Below are 16,428 nucleotides of genomic sequence, written 5' to 3'. Positions count from 1 at the left end.
CCTCGTGGAATTGCCCAGGGCGGGACGGCGAGCTCAGGCTCACGGTGGGAGGCATGGCTTCCTAAACAGTGTGTTCTAGAAACGTGGACCCCATTTTGCTTTCTGCCCCAGGGTGCTTGTCTCTGTGAAGAAAGAGCAAACTGTGACCATCACCGTGGATAAAGACATGTCCTTCTCTGTTTTACTCCATCGCGTTTGGAAGAAGCATCCGGTGAATGTAGACTTTTTGGGGATCTACATTCCCCCCACAAACAAGTTTTCACCTAAAGCGCATGGACTGATCGGTACGGTGTCTCTCGACCATCTGGCAAGTGGGTCTGGGTCTCGAGCAAATGGGGAGGTTAGAACTTGCACAGTGATGGGTCTGGACTCAAAGGACAGGTTGGGGCCACACTCTATGCCTGGATCTTGATTTATACAGGGGACTGAGGACACACAAGGGTCAGTGCCATTGACAGAAACGTTTCCTGTCACTCAGTTCCCCCCTGAAACAAAGAGGCATGTCCCACCCTGCAGGGCCACAGAGCAAGGCCAGGCTTTAGTCAGGGACCTGAAGCAACAGGTTTAGGCCAGAGCCTCTCCTGGGTTTCTGTGGGAAGACGAGGCAGAGTAGTCTAGTTCTGGGTTGGCCGTCTTGAAGCATTTTGGCAGGCTTTGGGCTCTAGGGCAGTCTACTTACCTGGTCCCTGGCCCTGGGATAGCTTCCGGGTCGCACGGGTCAGAGAAAGGCAGTCTGGCCCTGGGATGGTTCATGTGCAGATCACAGGCTCGCTCCTGAGTCTTCCAGTGTCTTTCAAAATTGCTGGCCCTGGGAGGGGCAGTCTCTCCCCAGCCGTCAGGGGTTTTGATGTCCGATCTTAAGGCACAAAGATAGCAAACATGATTCACGCAGCCCCGCAGAGCAGTGCAAGGGGTCTCGGTGAGGCTCTAGCCAAGACCTTTGCTACTGCAGGTGAGGTTCTCCCTGAGCCAGGATTTCATCCTCACAAACTGGGCAAACAGTTAGAGGAGTAACACAGACTTTCAATTTTGCATCAGAGGGTTTTGTTTTTCTTTCTAACTGGGTAGAGGTGACCTGGTTTGGGAAGTCAGGCATCTAGGTCCACTTTCCCTACAACGTTTTAAGGAGTGGTTCCAGTTGAAGCATGGGGCATCACAAACCTTGTCCCTGAGATTTGAGCCACGTGGCAGGTGCTCAGCCCCTCATCAGGGCGGGCGTTCCGGGCCACTGCTCATCCGGCAGGTCGGCCTCGTCTGTGAGATGAACGCGGCATGAGCCAGCCAGCTTTGCTCCTGGGCAGGACCCATCCCTCCCATTGCTCTGCCCTTCTCTCAATATGTCTTTCTACCTTAGAAATTCGGGGTTGGGGGGTGGGTAGGTGCGTACCGAAATGCGGCTTGGGTCAAATGACCACAAGGCTGCTTTTTTTAACTGGCCCTTGGGCTTCAGGTAAATCAGCGTCCGGACTTTGTCTCACTAGGTCAGTTCATGCACGAGCCAAAAGTCCGTATCTTTGATGAACGACCGGGAAAGGTCCCCGAGAAGCCAGAGGCAAGCATGGAAGTGAAGGGACACACGTTGACTGTCACCAGGTAGGCTTTGGGGGCGTACGACAGTAACAGACAGCGTGTCTCGGGGTTACACTCACACAGTCACATCCAAGCAAGAAAAGCTCTTGCAAGTGTTCCCGATGTCAGACTCAACAGCTCCTTAGGAACAGACACACACACCAGGTTTGCGTCAGGACGCCGCAGGCTGGCCAGCCTCCGTGCGAGTAAGGACCAGCTAGACAATAGCTACCATACAAGGGCAAGGCTGTAATGCGTGATGGGTGGACTGACGGTGTAACAGCCTTGGCCTTGTACGGTAGCTCGGTTACTGAAAAAGCTGATAAAGGAGGAAATCGTAAGAATTCCTGTGAACCAGGACACCTGGGGGCTCCGTCCGTTGAGTGCCTGACTCTTGTTTCAGCTCAGGTCATGACCTCAGAGTCATGGGATCGAGCCCCACATGGGGCTCTGCGCTCAGCACGGAGTCTGCTTGAGATTCCCTCTCTTCCTCTCCCTTGCCGCTCCCTCCCCACTCCCTCTAGAGTAAAACAAAACAAATACATCTTCAAAAAAAATAAAGAAAGAAAACAACGACCTGTGAGCCGTAGTGCCAGCGAATGAATGGATGTGTCTACCTGAGACCGGGCTCTTCTTGCTGAGCATGAATCTACCAAATGCATTGTTGTGTAGCCTTCCTCACGCCGGCCATAGCCATATGCTCGTTGTGAAGGGAGAATTCCGCATCACCAAGCATTGAGTGTAACGTTCCTACCAACCTTTTCAGTTTCTCCCAGTCCTCAATTATAGACTCCCCTGTGGTATCTGACAGCATTGTAAAGCAGATGGGGTTTTTTGGGCCAGGTGTTTTTTGTTTGTTTGTTTGTTGTTGTTGTTGCATTTTAAGAGTTTCTACAAAGCAATCAACTTGGCTTTATAAGAATGACTTTCCCAAAAAAAAAAAAAAAAAATGAATGACCTTCTTTGCACACAATGTCATTGGTTTCCACATAAGTAAGCGATAAAATTGCAGCCGTAATTAAGCAATACGTACCACCACACATGGCCTTGGGAAGTAAAACGGTGAACTCTGAGGGCACCCTGGGGGCTCAGTGGGTTAAGCACCTGCCTTCGGCTCAGGTCATGATCCCAGGGTCCTGGGATCCAGCCCCACATCAGGCTCCCTGCTCAACGAGGAGCCTGCTTCCCCTTCTCTCTCTGTCTGACACTCCCCCTACTTGTGCTCTCTCCCTCTCCCTCTTTCTGTTAAGTAAATAAATAAAATCTTAAAACGAAACAAAATTATGAGCTCTTCATGAGTACACCACTCAGCTGGTTCGGGCTCACTGGGAACCAGCGAGTTACCAGTGGGCGTCAGTGAGTGTGTTTGACAAAGGAATGGTGAGCACCATTAATCATAGTAAGATAAGTCATCCGAGGCTGGTGAACGCACATCTGCTAGCCTCTAATGACAAAGGTAAATGTTGGGCCTCAAGTTTACCTACTGCAAGCACTCTTTGACTTGTAACTCAAACTGAGTTGAACTCGAACTGTGCACCATCCTATACGTTCGAAAGCTTGCTAGTGACAATATGCCCTATGACTTTTTAAATCGCTGGCTTCTTTGTCCTTTAAGGGAAAGGCATGAATGTCTCAGAAACAGCTGGTATCACCTTTAAATACTCACCTGCCTAGGGAAGGTGGGAGGCATCTCAGATTCACTCTGCAGGTGACCTGGGGTTAGCCCACAGCACTCCAGTGTTGGGTTCCCCCCTTCTTTCCAACGGAAAGTTAATTTGCACTCTTCACCTTGCTGGAAAAGGCTCTTGGTCAATCTCCAAAGGGTTATTTGAATTATCTAAAGATTCACTGCTTATTATCTGTCCTTCCAACACCAAGCCCCAGAAAATGACGTTCCTTATGACTTGGGGAGGGGGATGGGGAAGGGTGAGGAGATCCGGTATGAGAAGGAAGATGCTACAAAGAACAGCAAGGGAGGAACTTTCTTCTTTCCCGATATGCAGGCTGACCAAGCCTTGGACTGTGTCCTAACCATACCCACCATTTTCCTTGCAGGGGTCTGCAGAAAGACTACCGAACAGACAGAGTGTTTGGAACGGAGGTCTCCTGTTGGTTTGTGCACAACAGTGGAAAAGGTTTCATCGATGGGCATTACAAGGATTATTTTGTGCCTCAGCTTTATAGCTTTCTCAAGAGGCCTTAAAGATGGATGGCTTTGGAAATTTTCTGCAGGTCACGCTTTTCCCTGCAGTCATTCTTCAGTCTGAGTAATTAAAACACTAGCCAGAGGTCACGGTGGTTTTTAAAACCTGTTAATACATCTGAAGAAAAATAAACACTTTGGATTTAGGATTTTGTTGAGTTGTCCGATACTAGGAGGTGTCCATCAAGGTCATGCAAAGGAAAGCGGCTTACCCAGGGAAAGCCGGTGTTTTTGTCTGAAGGCCATTAGGCAGGAAGAATCAGTGTCGCAGATGAAATCCACAGGCAGCTGGAGTATTCTTGCTCACGGGGGGGAAGGTCATCCTCTCTGCTCTGCTGACCTTCAACTGATTGGATGCGGCCCACTTAGGGCAGGCCCTCTGTTCCACCCAGTCTATGATTTAAATGTAGATGTTATCCAAAAACACCTTCATAGAAATACCTAATGTTTGACTCATTCTGTAGGTACCCCATGGCCCAGCCAAGGTGACACATAAAATACACTGTCACAATGCCTTAGTTCACCAACCTCTTTCTGTTCTCAAAGCCATTCTCCCAATAAGATACTGTACAAACATGGGGGTGTCTGCTTATTAAATTATAATCGCTCCTGGGACGCCTGAGTGGCTCAGTTGGTTAAGCAGCTGCCTTCGGCTCAGGTCATGATCCCAGCATCCTGGGATCGAGTCCCACATCGGGCTCCTTGCTCGGCAGGGAGCCTGCTTCTCCCTCTGCCTCTGCCTGCCATTCTGTCTGCCTGTGCCTGCTCTCTCCCCTTCTCTCTCTCTGATTAAAAAAAAATAATAATAATAAAAAATAAATTATAATCGCTCCTAACTGGTCTTCCTCCCTGATGACATTGTCCCAGGATCACCTCAGGGATGGTGTTGGTCCCAAATTCTTCACATATTTAATATCGCTCTGGACAGTACCTCACATGGCTAATTGCACACAATATTGACATTATTATGAATTCGGAGACAATCACAGTTCCAAATATTCTGGAAGCCACACATTTCACACAGATTTAATGATCTTGAACACAGAGGCTCCCTGAGTATCCCTTGTAGACTTTTTGTCTGTATTTAAGCAATTCTTGAGAGTGATGCCACTTACATTATTAAACCTTGGCTGATTAGACTTTATTTCAAAATAAATTTGACTAGCAAGTTCTGTCTTAATGAAAGGCTAACAACATTTGTAAGGCAGAATACCTAAACCACCAACTGGATGACTTCATTAGGTCTGCATTAATCTAGTGGATCTTGGTGAGATGGTGCAAATCTGATTCATTTTTAAGTCTGTACTTTCCTTTGTTTCTAACTGCCCTTTAAAATTCAATTCCTAAGATTGGAATATATTTCCAAAGGCCAAACTGGCAAAATCACACTTAAAAAAATGTTTAAAAGTACACCTTTATGAAGCGTTCCCTCCATAATTTAGTAAAGGTCATTTTTAGTTTAGAAAGTACACAGAACTCCCTTTTTGGACACACCCAACATGTATTTGAAGAATCAAGTGATTGTCTTTTGACCTACTTGTAAAATATTAAAGAAATGCGATCTTTCTAGCATCCAGAGGTGACCCCAGTGCTGAAGAGGTGAATGGCATTGCTTTTCAGCTTCATCTGTGGTACATTAAAAAAGTCTACGACATCTTTCCCATTTTCTATTTCAAACATACTGATCTTAAAATGCTCATATTTAACCCAAACTTTAAAAGTGGGTTCTTATAATTAATTCTGTTACTTGGTAAAAATTTAGACCTTAAGACTTTTATACCTTTAGATGTATAAGTTCAGGTTGATTCCTAGTATTTTATATGTACTCTGTAGTTTTAATCTACAGATTAAAACTTGGGCTGTGCATTTATACGCAGGATACTGAACAAGGATTCTATCAAATAAACTAGAGTTAAAGTCAAATCCATGTTACTCAAATTATCAAAACCTTTATTAATAGCTGGTGTGTTGAACAATAAAATTAAACTTGTACTCATACTGTCCACGGGTCCCCACTGAGACCTGTAATATGCCTTCTCTATATAATTAGAGTTATGAATGAATACTCAGTTTTGAATTTCAAATGAAAGGAAGAGACTCTTCCACTGTCTATCTCTTGATTAGTTTCTGAAAGTATTATACTTTCAGCAATAAAGGAAAAAACCTGACAAGTCCCTGTATTACGTTTGCTTATTCTCTGGAGCACTTTGCAACCCACTGGGAATGGATCAGTATTTAATTTTGGATAGAGTAGCGGCATTCCACTGACACCTCAGCTGGGTATCACAGGGCTGCTCTCTGTCATATGTATTAAGCATCTGTAGGACTTCCGTAGCCAAGCTTCAAAGCGTTCGTAAGTATCAACCTAAGTGGTTTCTATTAAACCACACAAATATATATACGTCTGATTGTCAAGGAAAAGAGAGCCCATGTTTGAAAAAAAACAGCCCCTTGGCTCAGATCGCACCTCTGTCCTAAGTTTATGTTTGCTTGTGTTTTTAAATTACTGAAAATTAAAGACATTTTCGAAGAGTTGGCAATCCAAGAAAATAATGGGAAAAAAAGTAAATTGAAGATTCTCTCAATGTGTAGTAAAAATGAACTATGAATCAGGAGTTATTTTAGTACCTACTGGTGCAAGATCGTAGGCAACTCACTCTACGCGCTTTACAGGATCATTTAATACCATAAAAAGTGGCATTTTCTCTTCAGCCTCATCCCAACTGAAAGATGTAAGTCACCCCAGAGATCCTGTAAGATCAAAGTAAAAGTTACCCAGCTGCCTGAATATATGAAAATGCTTAACTATTGCTCATGGGTGCTGTATACATAAAAATCTGTAAGAATTTAGTATTATTATTTTTAACACCTTTTCACACTGGCCTAGTCTACAGGGGTGACTTTTTTCTGGGATCTCCAGGTAGGATAAAGAAAAATCAAGGATGTTTCCTTTTAACAGTGTAATGATTCAGTTATCCCCTTAACATTTCTGGGGGCACTTCAATCCTATAACCAACCTAAAAATCAAGGCTGATTCATATTCTAATCCTGTGATACTGTTTTAGCAAAGAAGGAACTGAGGTATATCTTGGTATCAGTTGATGTTATCTCTTACTGAGATTAGGATAGAATTTTTAAGCAGCTGCCCCAGATTATCAAGTTTCTCTCTATTGGCTAATCATTTCATTTGAATATCAGTTCACTGAACATTGTCAATTCCTATACAACACACATCCTGGGTCTATACCTGCTTCTCACACCTAAATCTTCAGTACCTACTGCAATGGCTTACTTACCAGAGGCACTCAGTAAATGTTTGTGAATGAGTTCACTCAAGCATGACAGCAAAAATGGATAGACAGGAGCACATGGGGGGAAAAGCAGCAAAAAAGGCAATAGGACCTAATGGCATTCCCAACGAAGAAAACCCAGGGGATCTGGTTTCCCAAGACACTATTAGCAATAACTTGATATGACCTCAAATGGGATGATGAAAAATAACTTTCTAACAAATGAGAGGAAAAGCCACATACTGGGAGAAAATATTTGCAAAAGATGTATCTGATAAAGGACTATTATCCAAAATATGCAAAGAACTCTTAAAACTCCATAATAAGAAAATGAACAGCCCAATTAAAAAAAAAATGGGCAAAAGACTTAAGCAGACACCTCACCAAAGAAACAAAGATGGCAAAAAAGCACATGAAAAGATGCTCAATGTCATATGTCACTAGGGGATTTTAAATTAAAGTAACAAAGAGATACCACTACATGCCCATTAGAACGGCCAAAAATCAAAACACTGACAACACCAAATGTTGGTGAGGATGTGGAGCAAGAGGAGCTCTCAACCGTTGCTTGTAGGGTTGCAAAATGGTGCAGCCACTTCAGAGGACAGTTTGGCAGTTTCTTAGAAAACTAAACATACTCTTACCATAGGACCCTACCATTATGCTCCTTGGTGTTTACCCCGAGCAGAGAACACGTCCAGGTAAAAACTATGCCTGGATGTTTATAGCAGATTTATTTATAATTGACAGACTCTAGAAGCAACCAAGATGTCCTTCAGGAGGGGAGTGGGTAGACTGTGGTACGTCCAGAAAAAGAAATATTACGCAGTGCTGAAAGGAAATGAGCTGTCAAGCCACAGAGAGACACGGAGAAACCTTCCGTGCACATTTTTAAGTGAAGGAAGCCAATCTGAAAAGGTTCCATACTGTACGATTCCAAGTATACGACATTATGGAGAAGGCAAAACTATGGAGACAGCAAAAAACCAACCAACTAACCAACCAACAAACCGGCGGTTACCAAGGGTTGAACTGCAAGGGAGAGAGGGATGAATAGGCAAAACACAGAGGATATTTTTAGGCTGGTCAGACTGTTCTGTATGATACTGTAATGGTGAATACATTTCATGATCATTTTGTCCAAACCTGTAGAATATGAGATACCAATAGTGACCCTAATATAGACTGTACACTTTGGACAATGACAAAGAGTCAGTCGTTCTCATGGGTTCATTACAACAAATGTGATACTTTGGTGGGGCTCGTGGATAGTGAGCAGGCTGTGTGTGTGTGGGGATGGGGATAGGTGTGAGATCTCTGTACCTCCTGCTCAATTTTCCTGTGAACTTAAAACTGCCCCCCACCAAAGTCTATGTAAAGAAAAATAGCTTACTATACTTGGAAAAGAAAGTCCATATAAAATTTGCTTTTAGGTGTCTGCAGTCACTTTGTGTAATGAAACCACTACTGGGCTCTTAAGAACTTACAGGAAAACATGTCCTGTCACTTAGAATTGTATTTTTGTGCTTCAGTTTTTAAAGTTAAAAGTCACCTCCATGATGCCACTTGTGTTTATTCTGAAAATAACTTCAGGAAGATGTGGGGGAAAAGAATAAAAATGTGGGAGGGAGGGAGGAAACCTTTTTTCCTAAGAAGAAAACCAGGGAGATGATTCCCAACAGAGATTTGGGGGAGGCAATGTGAACTCTGTTGTGGTTTATTCACCATTTTATTATTGGAAAGAACCTTCTTCCTCCTGAAATTTCTTCGGGCCAGATTAATACCAGGCCAGGCCATAGACATGTGGCTCCATTTACTGAACCACCGCACACCACCATGTCCGACACTTTCTATGTATTTTCTGTAGTTCTCTCAAGAACCCTAAAGACACCTCTTTTCTTTTTTGACAATTCGTACATTAAAAACATTGAAACTCAAGAACACGATCTTTTCTGAGATTACACAGCTGGTGAAAAGAACAGCCAAAATTTCATTGCAAGTCTGCTCAACTCCAAAACCCAGTTCCTTTTCATGTGACTATGCTGTCAAGTTAGTTCAGAAACACGTGAACTCCTCCTGGAAGAATCATGTTGGCAAAGCTACGGACATCATCCTCTTACTACGTCTTACACAGTGTCTTCTGGTTCTGCTCATCAGCATATGTTCTCCCAGCTTCTGGCAAGAGAAGTTCTCACCTCTCCCTGATGCTAAGTCCAAGAGAGATCACCTGGGGGCTGGCACACACCCCAAGTCTGGCCGATCAGTCTAGTCCAGCCCTTGCATCTGGAGTGAGCTGTCCCAGTGTGGACCAGTTCAAACTCCGTTCCAGTCTTGTGTTTGAACTGTGGGAGAAAGGGAAGATGTGAAGTGGGAGACGCTGGCAGGCACCTTGCTGGTGCGAGGGGCTGAGAGCAGAGCCAACACAGAGACGGATCCCCGATAAGGTTGGCCATACTCTGAACCCCACAGGAAGCTAAGGCCTGCTCCTTTTGTCCTGGGAATGATATATTCATTTATTTAAAGATTTCTTTTTCACAACCCAAGTAGAAGATGGATTTCCTATCTTTTGCATGCCTAAACAAGCCACTGCTCTATTACTTAAAAATGTATAGTTCAACATTGTCAATGGGATTGTAAAACGGTGTAGCCACTTTGAACAGCCCAGCAGTTCCTCAAAATGTCAAACACGGACGAGTTCCAGTGAGACTCAGCAACTCCATTCCTAGGCGCTGAAAACGTACATCCCCAGAAAATCTTATACCTGATGTTCCTGCAGCACCATGACTCCAGATAGCCCCAAAGCAGAAACAGCCAAAATGGCCACCAACTGATGGATTTTAAAAGTGTGGCCTATCCACACAGTGGACTACCGCTCAGCAAGAAGGGAAGGGAGGATCGACACATGCCAATGTGGACGGACCTTGAGAACACGATGCGACCTGACAGAAGCTCGTCATGAGAAGACCCCATGTTGTACGATTCCACTGACAGGAAGTGCCCAGAAGAGGCAAATCAGAGACCGGAAGTAGACTAGTGGTGGCCGGGGGCTAGGGAGAGAGGGAGGACAGGCATGACCGCAAGCACTCCCGGCGATGACAATGCTCTAGGTAAATAGTGAGCATGGGTGCGCGACTCTGGAGATGTACTAAAAACCACTGAATTGTGTACTTTAAATTGGTGAAATTATATGGTGTGTGAACTCCATGTCCATGACACGGACAAGGACATCCATGTATGTCCGTGACTCTGTTTATAGTCTGACTTTTTAAAATGTCATTACATTTATAATTTACAAACTTACTACAGAAAATAGAGAGTATATGAAGGACTTCCTCTAACTGTAGGATTCTAAATAGTCTTATATAAAACACTTTACAATAACAGTCTTTTAATGAAGATTAAAAAGCATTAAGGAAATATTATAAAGGCAACAAAAACACCAAGAACAAAATTTACATTGTTTTGATACTTCGTGAGACATAATTAAATTTTTCTGTAAGCTTAGCTGAACAACTATACAGTAATATTTAAATAAACCCATTTGCTTTATACAAAAGAAACACCCTAACACAGTAGAGTCTCGTAATGCCTTGGTGAACACCAATTTGATGCTTTAGGATTTTAATGTGTTAATAAATTTTCAAACTCAGGCAAGTTTCGAAATGTCTTCATACTGAATTCCTTCCACTCTGCGTCCTTTTAAAGGGCCCTACAAGTTAAAACAATTAAAAAGAAAGATTAAAAACAGATACTTAAACACAAGAAAATGACACTACACTTCAAGATTCAAATGTGCCTTTTCCACACCCCCGTGATCCCATTACGGTAGCCACCGATTCTCTGTGACTCTGAATCTAAACTCTGCTTTGTCATACTCATTACAAAGTGCCGTGACTTCTTCAGTGACATGTGAAATGTGTCATCACTATATGGTGTGGCAGGGACCTGCGGGCTGTTCGGGGTGTCCTCTGCTCCCAGGATGCTATTCCCCTGGGTCCGCGTGTGGGGAGGTGCGGTCATAGGGGAACAGAAGCCACCACGCTCAGCCGTGGCCTGTGAGAAGCACATGGCAACTGTAAAAGCCGCTCGTGGATAGTGGTGGAGACACGAGCAGGAAGATTCCTGGGCTCACAAGTCACCCCTCCCAGAAGAGCTGTCCCCTGGTTGGGAACACCAATCGTGGACTTTAAGAACGGGAGTTTAGATTCTACTGTGTTTGCGCTACTTGGGGTTTCCTTCCTTTTCAAGAGCAGATGTCATGTGAAGCAATTCAGATACTCGTACACAAACATGTTTGTCTAGCTTAGCTTTGACACCTCAGCTGGCCTTTATTACCAAAAATGAGCCTAACTTTAAATGTATTTGCTTTTTCTGTTCGTATCCGAAACAAAGGGAAAAGGGTTACACTGGGTATTGGGAAAGAACACCAGTCACTAACGTGGACACAGCCGGGAACACAGAGGCAAGAGTGCGGGCCCTGAGCCCAGACTGCCCAAATCCCATCTTCACAAGTGACTTGACCGCTCAGTGCCCCCAGTGTCCCCAGGCAGGGAGTATTAACAGGACCTAGGTTCCTGGGCTGTTGCGAAATATAAATGAGTCACGAAAGAGCTTAGTGAACATGACAGGGTATGAGCTCAATAATTCTTGGCTCTTATTATTGCATCTTTTGGTTAAAATCTGAAAGCTGGTGCTCTCTCTTGCAAAATATAAAATGACGATGATGATCACTCTAACATTGAAGGGAGGTTTCAGTGTTTTTTATTGTGAATCATACCCTCCCTTGATCCTTTTTATAGTGCTACTCCTTTAACATAGGATAATGAGTGTATCTGAAGGAAGGAAGTTCCCAGATAAAAGGCATGACTCAGATCAAATCTTTCATTATCAAGTACAAAGGCCTGTGGTCAAGTGCGCTTTTCCGATGATACAAACCTGGGGAATGAGAAGGGAGCCAGTCACTTGGTTAATCAGGCAGATAGGCTAAAAGGCTGAGATAGTTTTTGAATAATTTGGTAGCTACTTAAAAATCTGCTTAATAAATGAGTAAATCTCAAATATTTTGATGCTGATCTACAATTTCAGATGATAAAAAGATACTGATAGTGATAAAAATGGTATTTTGGAATGATATGATAAATAAGAATAATAGATGATTACTGATATGATAAATGATAAAAAAGAACAGCAGGAGAAAGCACTTAGGAAGTTCGGGTACTTCATGGCAATGATATGAAGGAACTGTGGGGACACAGACCAGTGGACACCTGCTCACAGAAACATTAATTTTTTAAACGTGGCGAGCTCAAAAAAGAAGCAGCAGGTGGATTCCTCCTTTGAAACGTGCGTGTGCTGCTCTGCAGTCCAGCAGCCCTTCCAGCAGGGGCTCTCCTGGGTCCTGACCCCCTGCGGCTCTGCGCCCCAAGCAAGCTCAGGAAGGAGGAGCCCCTCGGGTCATAGCGAGGGAGGAAAGCAAGGGGCCCATGGGAACCACGCTTCGTGACCCAAATGGATCTGGACGGGACCTACGATGCCCCCCATGGTGACGAGCTGTTTGCATTTCCTGGAGAGGAAAGCATGAATTGGAGCAGGATCTCATTTGGATAAGCCTATGCGTTTAGAAAGTGCCGGAGAATCATTTTGCCAAGGAAATATGAGATGTTCCATGACCATACGCTGGTTGAGTCAGAGAGAAAGACTGACCAGTACCAGCAGAGACGCCTTTTCCTTTCCTTCCCTTATGGTTTATGTTCGAGAACGCCAATTTCTCAGTTCGTGATGTCAGAGACAGGGGAAAAAACGGTCCATTTACTTAAATGTGGTTGCTCTCAGATAAGGACCTACGCGATTTTCCAAATGCAGTCCAGCAAGGGGCTGAGGGGCCGACAACCCCGTAACGCAAGCCATGGAACTGAGCGGACACCTGCAGTTCTAGAGGCCCCGACGGTCACTGGACTCTCCGAGGGGTCTGCTATCCCCCCAAAGGCGAACGTGTACGGTACGGGGTGTGAAAACGGATTTCCCCGCAAGAGGCACAGCACAGTTGTCGCAGTTCCAAAACGCATTAGGCCGCGAGGGGGTGGGGGGCAGGAGCCTGCCTCAGGCGCTTCCTTAGCGGGCAGGGCCGGGCTCGCAGGCCTGTCCGGGAGCCATCCGTTCTGTCAATCAACAAGTTTACTCTTTGCACATCATATTTCCTGAAATTACTCTACTGATCTCTGCTACCTTCTAGCCCTTTATGAAAGGAGGGGCGGACTGTTTAAAATATTGATGTCTGGGGCTTTTCCCCCATTACTTCTGACTCTATGATACCGTGCCAAATCGAGTTTTGTATTAGATGTGAGAGAAAAAAAAAGTGGGGATGTGAGACTGTACATTGTACACTGCATACAATTTTATAAAATACAAAGACCAGAAAGGAACGGATCAAAATATTAAAGGGAGTTATCTGGCTGGAGGATTATGGGTAGTTTTTAAAGCTATTTGTATTTAATTGTCCTTTTCAGGTTTTACACAATGAGTATTGCTATGGAATGAATGTGTCCCGCCCAGAACTCACAGTTGTGACCTAATAACGCCCCGTGTGACTGTATTTGGGGAGGGATGAGGTCATGGGAGTGGGGCCCTCATGAATGGCCCGGAGCCCTTATAAGACCCCAGAGAGCTCCCCTGTCCCTTCCACCAGGTGAGGACACGTGAGCCAGGAAGCAGGCCCTCCCCAGACACTAAACCTGCCACTGCCTTGTTCTTTCATTTCCAGCCACCAGAACAAACCATGAAAAGCACACTTGCTTAGAAGCTCCCGGCCTACAGCGTGCTGTTACAGCAGCTCGAGTGGACTAAGACACATATGCATTTCTTTTGAAATCAGAACACAAAATACTTTACAATGGTAGAGTCGTTGCAGAAACTAAGCTGACAGATTTCCATATAGGAGAGAAGACAAACAAAAAACCTAGATTCTAAAATAAAACAAAGACCAACCCAATGAAAGAGAACTATGGCACATTTTTAAAGCATTTAGAAATTTCTCTGTGTCGATGTACGTACAGTTTCAATGACTATAGTAGCTGAGAAGGTCTTCTCATTGATGGATTCTAAGGTGCCTTCATTCCCTCTGTAGCCTCCATTTAAAACGAGAATTCTTTTTCCTACAGCAGAAAAGAATATCACACTGAATGCAAAGAAAGGTTCACTTTTTTCTTCTACTTTGTTACAGCAAAGTGCAGTTACACTGAATGAACACAGCTGACCACTGAATGAAAACCAAAATCCCTCTTAGAAGTTCTTAATCATTTTAGAACTCCGTATTATTCTAAAGGAGAGCTTGTATGTCTTGATCACTGTTAACAGTTTAAGAATCCTCATGGTTGTTTTTTTTTTTTTCCATTTATTTGTCAAAGGGATATGTTTTAGCTTTAGATTGCAAGGAATAGAAGGTACTTAGGGGAAATGTTGGTAGTCCAGAAATGACCAGGAAAAATTTAGCTTACTTTGGCTCCTTTTTTTTTTTTTTTAGATTTTATTTATTTATTTGACAGACAGAGATCACAAGTAGCCAGAGAGGCAGGCAGAGAGGGAGGGAAAGCAGGCTCCACACTGAGAAGAGAGCCCAATGTGGGGCTCGATCCCAGGACCCTGGGATCATGACCTGAGCCGAAGGCAGAGGCTTTAACCTGCTGAGCCACCCATGCGCCCCGACTTTGGCTCCTTTTTTCTCTTAAGAGAGAGAGAGAGGGTGCGTGAGCAAAGAGTGAGGGAAAGAGAGAGAATCTTAAGCAGGCTCCACATTCAGCGTGGAGCATGATGCAAGGTTCGACCTCAGGACTCTGAGATCATGACCTGAGCTGAAATCAAGAGTTGAGCACTAAACCGACTGAGCCATCCAGACACTCCACTTTGCCTCTTCTTAAAAATCACAGGATGGTTTGGCAGTTTCATAAAAATTTAAATACATCCTACGAGTGAGCTATTCTACTTCTAAGTATTTTCCCGATAGAAAAGAAACCGTATGTCCGTATAAAGACTTGCGTATGAATGTTCTTGGAAATTTTACTTGTAACAGCCAAAAAAACTATAACCAACTAAAATGTCTATCAAAAGGTGACTGAATAAACAGAAAGTGGTACATTCATACAGTGAAACACTAGTTAACAGAAAGAAGTGAGCTACACATAGACACAACAACATGCATGAACCCAAAATAATTACACTTAATGAGAGATGCTAGACCAAAAAACAGGAAACATGGTATGATTTTATTCATATGAACTTCTCGACAGGAACTCCTCTGTAGCGATGGAAAGCAGACAAGTGGTTGCCTCAGGGGCCATGGGAGGCAGGAGTGGAGGGGTGGCAGGGAAGGATTATAAAGGAAGGGGATGAAATTTTCGGTGGGGTAATGGATGTATTCATGATCACGATTGTAGGGATGGTTTTGAGACAATACTATGGCTGTAAACTGATCACGTTGTATACTTTATACAAGTGCAGCTTATTGTGTATCAATTACATCTCACTGACACCGAAAAAAATTTTTTAAGCCACAGAGTGAGTTTTATTTTAGGGGGAAAGCATAAAGGATCTGATAAGCGGAGGTTTTAGAGACTAACATCATCACCATGTCAGCAATGGCGCCACTATGGAAGCTTTGGGTCAAAAGCAAACACGCTAACCATAGCAGCTTTCATACTAGGTATTCAGAAGTACTCAAATGATGAAGACAATTAAGGAAAAGGAAAATAAAACAAAACAAAACAATACAATACAGACTTTTACTTTACTATCTCAGGTAGCTAGGGAAATATATTAACAATAAGCGTAGTATGGTTGATTTTTTTTTCCTTGTGAGTTTGTGTTTTATGTCAGGAAAAAATAAAAAAATGAAAAAAATGAATCCCAGGAAGGGAAAATGGATTCAGCCACAAAATAGGTTACACAGAGGACTGGTAGGCAAACTCCCATGTCACCCGAAACGAAGCTCATGAGTTAGACCAGCAGCTATATGCTCCTAGAAAGGAAATCCGTGTCTGTAACTGGCAAGTCAAGCCTAGAAGCTATGGTTTTAAGGATGGAATCACTCCTTTCGATAGCAAACACAGTAAATGATCTGCAAAAAGATTTACCTGGTGCTGGAATTACTGTTTCTAAATGAGTCTGGTCAAGTTTCAGCTTGTCTCCAGAGTCAATCATCTTTACAACAGCTGTGTATTTGTCTATTACTTCCTGTCAGGTGAAATCAACATTTTATAACAGCAGAAATAAGTGCAGCAAATTTCAAGGGACAGAAATAGGTAAGATGAAAACAAACGAATTCCAGTCAAAAGGTAAGAGTAACTCCTTTAGAAATGACACTATTTTATAGAG

The 16,428-nt window shown here is 43.6% G+C and overlaps 2 protein-coding genes across 2 annotated transcripts in view; one reads left to right on the top strand and one right to left on the bottom strand.

Moving 5' to 3' along the window:
* ITIH2 (inter-alpha-trypsin inhibitor heavy chain 2) overlaps window positions 1–3,921 on the top strand; it is a 38,079-nt gene extending 34,158 nt beyond the window's left edge. The window contains exons 19-21 of the mRNA XM_082740944.1: window positions 112–284; window positions 1,482–1,593; window positions 3,625–3,921. Coding sequence (XP_082597070.1) covers window positions 112–284; window positions 1,482–1,593; window positions 3,625–3,772 — 433 coding nt within the window. The 3' untranslated portion in view covers window positions 3,773–3,921. The remainder of the gene's footprint in view (window positions 1–111; window positions 285–1,481; window positions 1,594–3,624) is intronic.
* A 6,504-nt stretch (window positions 3,922–10,425) lies between these two features.
* Window positions 10,426–16,428, bottom strand: part of KIN (Kin17 DNA and RNA binding protein) — a 33,395-nt gene continuing 27,392 nt past the window's right edge. Inside the window, exons 11-13 of the mRNA XM_082738725.1 lie at window positions 16,188–16,287; window positions 14,113–14,213; window positions 10,426–10,771 (exon numbers count right to left, since the gene is read on the bottom strand). Coding sequence (XP_082594851.1) covers window positions 10,709–10,771; window positions 14,113–14,213; window positions 16,188–16,287 — 264 coding nt within the window. The 3' untranslated portion in view covers window positions 10,426–10,708. The remainder of the gene's footprint in view (window positions 10,772–14,112; window positions 14,214–16,187; window positions 16,288–16,428) is intronic.

This window comes from Mustela nivalis (genome assembly GCF_964662115.1).
Source record: "Mustela nivalis genome assembly, chromosome: 7".
NCBI classification, from domain to species: Eukaryota; Metazoa; Chordata; class Mammalia; order Carnivora; family Mustelidae; genus Mustela; species Mustela nivalis.
Note: the sequence above shows the minus strand (reverse complement) of the source record. Positions and strands in the feature narration are given on the sequence as shown.